This window comes from Limulus polyphemus, unplaced genomic scaffold, assembly GCF_000517525.1.
Source record: "Limulus polyphemus unplaced genomic scaffold, Limulus_polyphemus-2.1.2 Scaffold341, whole genome shotgun sequence".
NCBI classification, from domain to species: Eukaryota; Metazoa; Arthropoda; class Merostomata; order Xiphosura; family Limulidae; genus Limulus; species Limulus polyphemus.
The window spans coordinates 538,889-546,617 of record NW_013665951.1 but is presented as its reverse complement, the minus strand read 5'-3'; the positions used below and the strand labels follow the sequence as shown (position 1 = coordinate 546,617).

The 7,729-nt window shown below is 32.2% G+C and overlaps 1 protein-coding gene across 7 annotated transcripts in view; it reads left to right on the top strand.

Annotated features, from left to right (window-relative positions):
- LOC106457521 (guanine nucleotide-binding protein-like 1) overlaps nucleotides 1-7,729 on the top strand; it is a 37,568-nt gene that overhangs the window by 29,512 nt on the left and 327 nt on the right. For all 7 annotated transcript variants that reach the window (XM_022383489.1, XM_022383487.1, XM_013916949.2 and 4 more), the window contains exons 11-13: nucleotides 2,746-2,871; nucleotides 4,469-4,637; nucleotides 5,784-5,927. In XM_022383489.1, coding sequence (XP_022239197.1) covers nucleotides 2,746-2,871; nucleotides 4,469-4,637; nucleotides 5,784-5,927 — 439 coding nt within the window. The remainder of the gene's footprint in view (nucleotides 1-2,745; nucleotides 2,872-4,468; nucleotides 4,638-5,783; nucleotides 5,928-7,729) is intronic.

Sequence of the window (7,729 nt, the reverse complement as noted above, 5' to 3'; positions counted from 1 at the left end):
TATTAATATTTATTTTAATCATATTGAATGAGTTGTATTAAAAAACCTACTACTTATTCATGGATCGCTAAAAAATCTTGCAGAAGAAAAACAATTTTTTCAGGTAGTATCATCTTGACAGAGTTTTTCTAACAAAGTCAACATGATATTTTTCTTTGTCTGTCTGTTGTGTTAGTCTATGAATGATTATTTTGAACAGAAGTACAAACTGAAGAAATAAACATACATTTATTTACAAATTACACGGTACATACAAGCAGACATCTTCACCATTTTGAGTTGTAGCTTGTTCTTTAATAATTAATTTCCATGACTTAGCTCACTAATTACAAGGGTAACAGGGCCAAACCATCATCGTACAGGATTAGATCAGCAGCTTCAAGTCTTCTTCCGTAATGTTCTCATTAGTTGTTTCTAATCATCATATATTGTGTAACCCACGAAGTTTGTCAATTAAATGCTTTGACTTCACAACCAGATTCCCCTGTGTCAATAAATCAAGCAGCATTACAGTACCTATACTTACAGTTATATGGCAACATTTCACGAGTGTAACTTTACAGTAAACTTACACCTGCGAAGTCTTGCCACGTAAAACATACACTGAGTCAATAAATCAAGCAGCATTACAGTACCTATACTTATAGTTATATGGCAACATTTCACAAGTGTAAGTTTACAGTAAACTTATGCCTGTGAAGTCTTGCCATGTAAAACATACACCAAGTCAATAAATCAAGCAGCATTACAGTACCTATACTTATGGTTATATGGCAACATTTCACAAGTGTAAGTTTACAGTAAACTTACACCTGCGAAGTCTTGCCACGTAAAACATACACTGAGTCAATAAATCAAGCAGCATTACAGTACCTATACTTATAGTTATATGGCAACATTTCACAAGTGTAAGTTTGCAGTAAACTTACGCCTGCGAAGTCTTGCCACGTAAAACATACACTGAGTCAATAAATCAAGCAGTACCTATACTTATGGTTATATGGCAACATTTCACAAGTGTAAGTTTGCAGTAAACTTACGCCTGCGAAGTCTTGCCACGTAAAACATACATATAGGTACTGTAATGCTGCTTGATTTATTGACTCAGTGTAATTTGGTTGTGAAGTAAATGCAGTTATTACTGTAACTTACATTATGTGAACTAATATGTATACCCACAGGGACACTTACTTTGTAGTAATCTTGTAGTTAGATCATGGGGTGGTTCAAAATAGTGACGCAAATCACAGACATTTACTGTCACAATCATTTGATGTCAATAACTTTAAGACACATTTAAATTGAAGTCAAAAGTTTAAATCAAACTCATACTAAGGTGAATAGTACTGGGGACAAAATAAATATAGAATGAATAAGAAAAATAAAGTAAAAGGTGAACAAATGTTTACTTTTTGTAATTGTATTTATTTGATTGCAAGGAATACAAGATCAAAAATATGTCATTGATGGTAGATTTGACATTTTTCTGATAGCCTTACTTTATGCTTAGTCATATTTTTTTGCTTATCAGTTTGTGATTGGTTGTTTTAAAATTTCTAGCCATTATTCTAAAACCCAGTGAACTATAGTAAGGAATGTTTCGTTTAATACCTTCTCTCGTATACCACCAAAAATAAATTTAATTTTACTCCTACTAAACAAAATAACAATTGTAAAGATTATAAGCTTGGCAAGTTTCAAAAAGTGTTTTAAATATAAGGCAATGTTGTTAAAACATTTTACTATAAAAGAACATAAATACAAGGTCAAAATTTACAAAAAAAAGTATTTAAGTCAACAGACTTTGGCATTTATTTTCCTGAAAGTCTCCCGAACAGGAGGATGTGTATGGCAACTTTCATTATACCTATTTACATAAGTATGCACAAATGGTAATCCAGGAGGGCCTTCTCCTACCCGTGTGAACAAGATGAACAACACAGATGAAACTTTAGTTTTTTTCTTTAGAAGCACAATTTATATACTGAATACAATTTCATGAATCAGTTCGACTAATGATATTTTACCAGTTGCAAACTGTGGAACACAAGTGATCAGAGTCTGACTGAAAATATTAGAAATAAATTCTGTGGATCGTTGTAACTGCTGTAACTGAATTTCCATAATGATGCAGTATTGTCTGTTGATGAAGAAATTAATGACCATAAGAAAGGTTTAAGGTCCTTGATAATTATAAATATCAATAAGAATGTATGAATTAATGTGCACCTGAGTAGGATCAATATGAAGGTGATAAATATGCTTTTTTCAATGAATATTTTTGTCAAAAAATTAATTTGTATATCTTCTTTTAAAGCGAATTTAGACAGCATGTTTAGCATGTGGATTGAATTATCTATGGACTTCTGCCATTTTTTATTGATTTTGAGATGATATTTTGGGCTTCGTGCTGAATACTTTGTCGTGAGAGAGAGAAAAAAGTCAGGAGAAGTCCATAGAAACCTCAGTCCACAAATTAGGATATCATAATATTATATTATGTGTTATAGACTTTCTGTACTTCCAGGTTTGCTATTCTGTAAGGATTTATATTGATCATGTACTTTCAAAATTTCTGTTATGGTGGACCAATAAATTTGGAATTCTGCCACTGTTAGACAAATCTCTTACACCGTGTACATAAAACTATGAGACGATGTTAATTGAGCACATATTTATTTATGTAACTAAAGGTTTATTTTTTTGTAAATCTTTCATATTTATTTATGATTTTTTTATCTTCAGGTTGTGAGTGTTTCTCGCACTCCTGGCCACACCAAACATTTTCAGACGATATACCTCACGCCAACTGTTCGACTCTGCGACTGTCCGGGTCTTGTTTTTCCTTCTAAAATCCCCAAACCTCTCCAGGTAAGTTTAAACTACAGTCTTTTACTTAAGAAATTTTGATGTTTCTACACTTACACTTCATAATTCTGTAAATTTTTATATAACAGAGCATTTTAATATACAGATTAAAAATTTATCTCATGTTTAATTTGTCTGTAATTAAGCAAGAAGCTACACAATCGGCTATCTGTGCTCTGCCCACCATGTATATCGAAACCCGATTTCTAGAGTTGTAAGTCCGCAGAAATACCGCTGTGCCATTGAGGGGCCTCATGTTTAATAATTTTCGTTCTATGCAGCTCTGTTTAATAATGCTTGTTGTGTTCTTTTTTTTTTAGCTTTTTTAAAAATATTCCTTTCATTGTTTTTTTCTTTGTATAAATTTTTTAATCCTCTCTCTCCAAGTCACGTCACTGAAAATAATATTTCAAGATGATTTTAATATGTCATTGTAGCATTTAGCACCTTTATATCAATAATATTAATAACCCCACACAAGCATCTGGTGAAGTCTATTAATTATTCATATGACATCAGAACCTTGTGGTTGAAAATGCAGTCACTCACAAGCAGACAACACAGCTTGATCTCAGTTAATATATTGTCAGCTGTATTCCAAATACTGTAACTTTATTCTAAAAAGAAATAACACTGGTTTCATTAATATGATCAGTAAAACTATTTACTTATAGGTAAAACGAAAACTTCATAGTATCAATCCATCTGGATAAATTGATAACTAACTTCTCTATTTGGGATGTTACACTACACTGATAAGTAACATCAATTTGGGATGTTACACTACACTGATAAGTAACATCAATTTGAGATGTTACACTACACTGATAAGTAACATCAATTTGAGATGTTACACTACACTGATAAGTAACATCAATTTCAGATGTTACACTACACTGATAAGTAACATCAATTTGGGATGTCCCACTACACTGATAAGTAACATCAATTTGGGATGTCCCACTACACTGATAAGTAACATCAATTTGGGATGTTACACTACACTGATAAGTAACATCAATTTGGGATGTCACACTACACTGATAAGTAACATCAATTTGGGATGTCACACTACACTGATAAGTAACATCAATTTGGGATGTCACACTACACTGATAAGTAACATCAATTTGGGATGTTACACTACACTGATAAGTAACATCAATTTGGGATGTTATGCAGTATAGGAAAGTTGTTGTTTTAATCTATTGTCTTTAAGACATCTAAATTAGGATTGTACAAAAAAGCTTTATTGCATTTATTTATAGTTTTGTGACAAATTTTACAAAAAAAAAGAAATGTTATATCATTGATTATGTTTAGAACCAGAAGTTTTGTGCAAACTGTTCATAAAAATGAAAATATTGGTTATGTTTGTAAGAAAATACAATGCTTTGTATCCTTCAAAATATAATTTCCACAATAGTTAATGTAAAAAATCCTTTAGGATATCCAGGTCGAAAATTTACTTTCATAGAAATAGAGGATCTTTAGATGTCTTTTTTTTATAAAAACTACATTTTTGGAACATAACTAGTTCAATAACCTGAATATTTAACTCACCCTAGAAATTTTTACAGAAGTGTGTATTTTTTTTCAGATACTGACCGGCTGCTACCCCATCGCTCAAGTCCGTGAACCATACTCCGTAGTGATGTATTTAGCGCAAAGAGTACCAGTTCCCGAAATCCTCAAGTTGCAGCATCCAAACCAGGAAGGCAATATGGCTTCTCAGCCTGAACCTTGGTCAGCCTTTGATATTTGTGAAGGTAGGTGTTAATTAGAAAATATAGTTTACAAGTGTAAACCCCAAGTAATATATATATATGTCTAGTTTAACTACAGGGAAACCTATTTCCCTCTTACTCCTCCAGAAAGATTGTGCCTCAGATTTGTATTACTTCATATGAATGCTCACACCCAATAGAATTTGAAAGCTAAAAAAAGAATGTCAGATTCTCTTTTCAATTTCACCTCAGGTGATTAAGAAATCTTTAACATATACATATATATATATATATACAAACACAATGTTTACAGTTATTTTCATGAAATGATAAACACTTCTTTTCCATTAATTACACTCCCTCTTTTTATCCTCCTAATAGCTCCTTCTTTTGCACAATTGCTTAATATCAAATATTAAAATGATTGTTTGAAGTCCTTTGGTAATTTATCCCCCAAACCTCAAAATTCTGGTTATTCCACTAGTCAGTGCTTTATATTTTAAACCATTTGTTGTTAATTAAAATCAAGCTAGAAGTGTTTTATGTTTTTAAACGGTGGCGTTGATTAAAAGAGTTTTCAACATAAATTTTACTCATTTCTTTACACTTTATACCATTTATATGAAACATATTATCCTTTCACATAAACCTTAATCATAGTTTAACATTTCATTTTTTAATAGTGTTTAGAAAGATTCTTTATTTTTAATTCTAGCTGAAGGTTTGATATTTTTATAGAAAAAAAAAAACAACAGAATTTTATTATGTGGTGTATTGTATTTTTTTTTATTAATACAAGATTAATTTTATGGTTGGTGTCATAATAAAAGTCTACGTATATCAAATAACTAATTTTGAGTAGCTTGCTTGCGTGTGTGAGCTCTGAATGTATGAAATATGACTTGAATGATTAATTTACTAGAAAAAAAAAATCGTTATTGCTAAAAATTTAAAAATAAAATGGTTTTATTTAGAATGGCAATTATACATATGATTTCATATACTTGACTTTACTGAATAGAAATAATCAAAACTTTATTATAAGGAATCTGTCATGAAGAACTCTGTTAACTTATTTCAAGTGTGTTGACCCTTCCCTTTAAACACAACGGGCTGATGTAAATCAACAGGTAGTATTTTAGCAGTGTTATTGGTGTGGTTTAATGATCTTGATAAATCTCCTTCCAGCATGGGCTATAAAGAGAGGATTTTTAACTAAACGCACAGCAAGGCCTGATGTCTACAGAGCAGCCAATAACATTCTTAGGTTGTCATTGGATGGAAGAACATTATGTTTAACATTTTATCCACCAGGATACACCACAGAAAAAGGTATATTATAACTTGCTTTTTTTTTTTTCTAGTGGCACCTTGTATTATTGTGTATTTATTAAAATTGAAAATCAATATAGAATAAACTTGAACAACAAACATTGCTTGATCAATGACTGATCTCTACTCCAATTCATGCATCTTACGTCTTTGAAAAATGTCAGTACCTTGATAGTCATTAGAAATTAATTAATTAGTTTCAATTAAAATTTCAAATTACGTTTTAATAACTGTAAGATTGGGTGAATGAATAAAATATAAATACTGGAATAACTGAAGTCTTTCCATCATGAAGAGAGATATTCTTAAATCTAACATTAAAATGTAACTTTGGCCTAGGACATACAATATGATTTGAATTAACACTTAGTACACGAGTGGAGGCTAAAGTGTGCATACCGTGACCTTTTTACAATGAGCCATTCAACGCGGTGATGCGTATTTGATGTAAAGGTTATCAACTATTCATCTTACCCTCCATTCCTGATTTAGTGATAGTTCGTGGTAGAGGAGAGGAGAGTAAATATTACATACAACATACAGAGATACTGAAAATAACTGTAGATATGCATTTTAGAGGTTATGCAAGTGCAACGTACAAACTGTACGATAGACGAAAGTATTTTTGCTGTTCACATGAACATCACCTTGCACTCTGATTTGTGAGGGTCTGAATCAGACCGACATTGTCAATTCACAGATATATCTTGAGTACTGATAAGTTTGTAACATAAGATATAATGTGCACAGCAAACTTGTACATTTCACTAAAAGCTTACCATATTTTGTATAGATACACAGAGTAAATTTGGAATTAAAGTCAACATTCCTTCTCCAATGGAGAGGGGTGATAGTCAGTCCATTGGACCAACCCCGTGCACATTCATTTAACAAGTATAACCTACATAAATATGAGGGGAGAAGTTAGCATTATGGATCGTCACTTTTATAAATTTCATTCGTAATCTCAGCCTTCAGTGCATTCCATTTGCTCTGCATGTGAAATGAATGATGCTACTGGCTCGTCTTATGATCTGAAGGCACTAACTACCACACTAGTTCCATAGTCCCTCATTGATTAACTGTTTTTCAATTTACCAGAATGCTCTGTCTCCCATTAAAGTTTATAACTTTGTACCTTTTTATCGCACCACATGGGTTCATGAATCTTTCTCCATTGGTTGTTACATGGCTTTTTTTCCTAATTGAGCAATTGCCCAGTTGAGCAAGACAACCTAAGATGTAGGTGTTCCAAATTCCTTTTTTTTCCTAATCGAATACAACATTTACAGCAATACATAGTATTAGTATACTTGTATTAGTTGTCTTATCAGAAAATACTTAGTGAGAAATGTATTTATGAATATTTTTGTGAAGGAGAATTTTGAAAATTAGAGTAATTAATTCTTTATTACACAATATCTCAAAATTGGTAATAAAACTAAAGAAATCATGATGTGAAAGTTTATCAGGAGTTTGCTTTTGGAGACGTGTGGATTTGTTTGTTTGTTTGTTTTTAATTTCGCGCAAAGCTACACGAGGGCTATCTGCACTAGCCATCCCTAATTTAGCAGTGTAAGACTAGAGGGAAGGCAGCTAGTCATCACCACCCACCGCCAACTCTTGGACTACTCTTTTACCAACAAATAATGGGATTGACCATCACATAATAATGCCCCCACGGCTGAAAGGACAAGCATGTTTGGTGTGACGGGGATTCGAACCCGCGACCCACAGATTGCGAGTCGAGTGCCCTAACCACCTGGCCATGCCAAGCCGGACATGTGTGGATTTAGTAATAA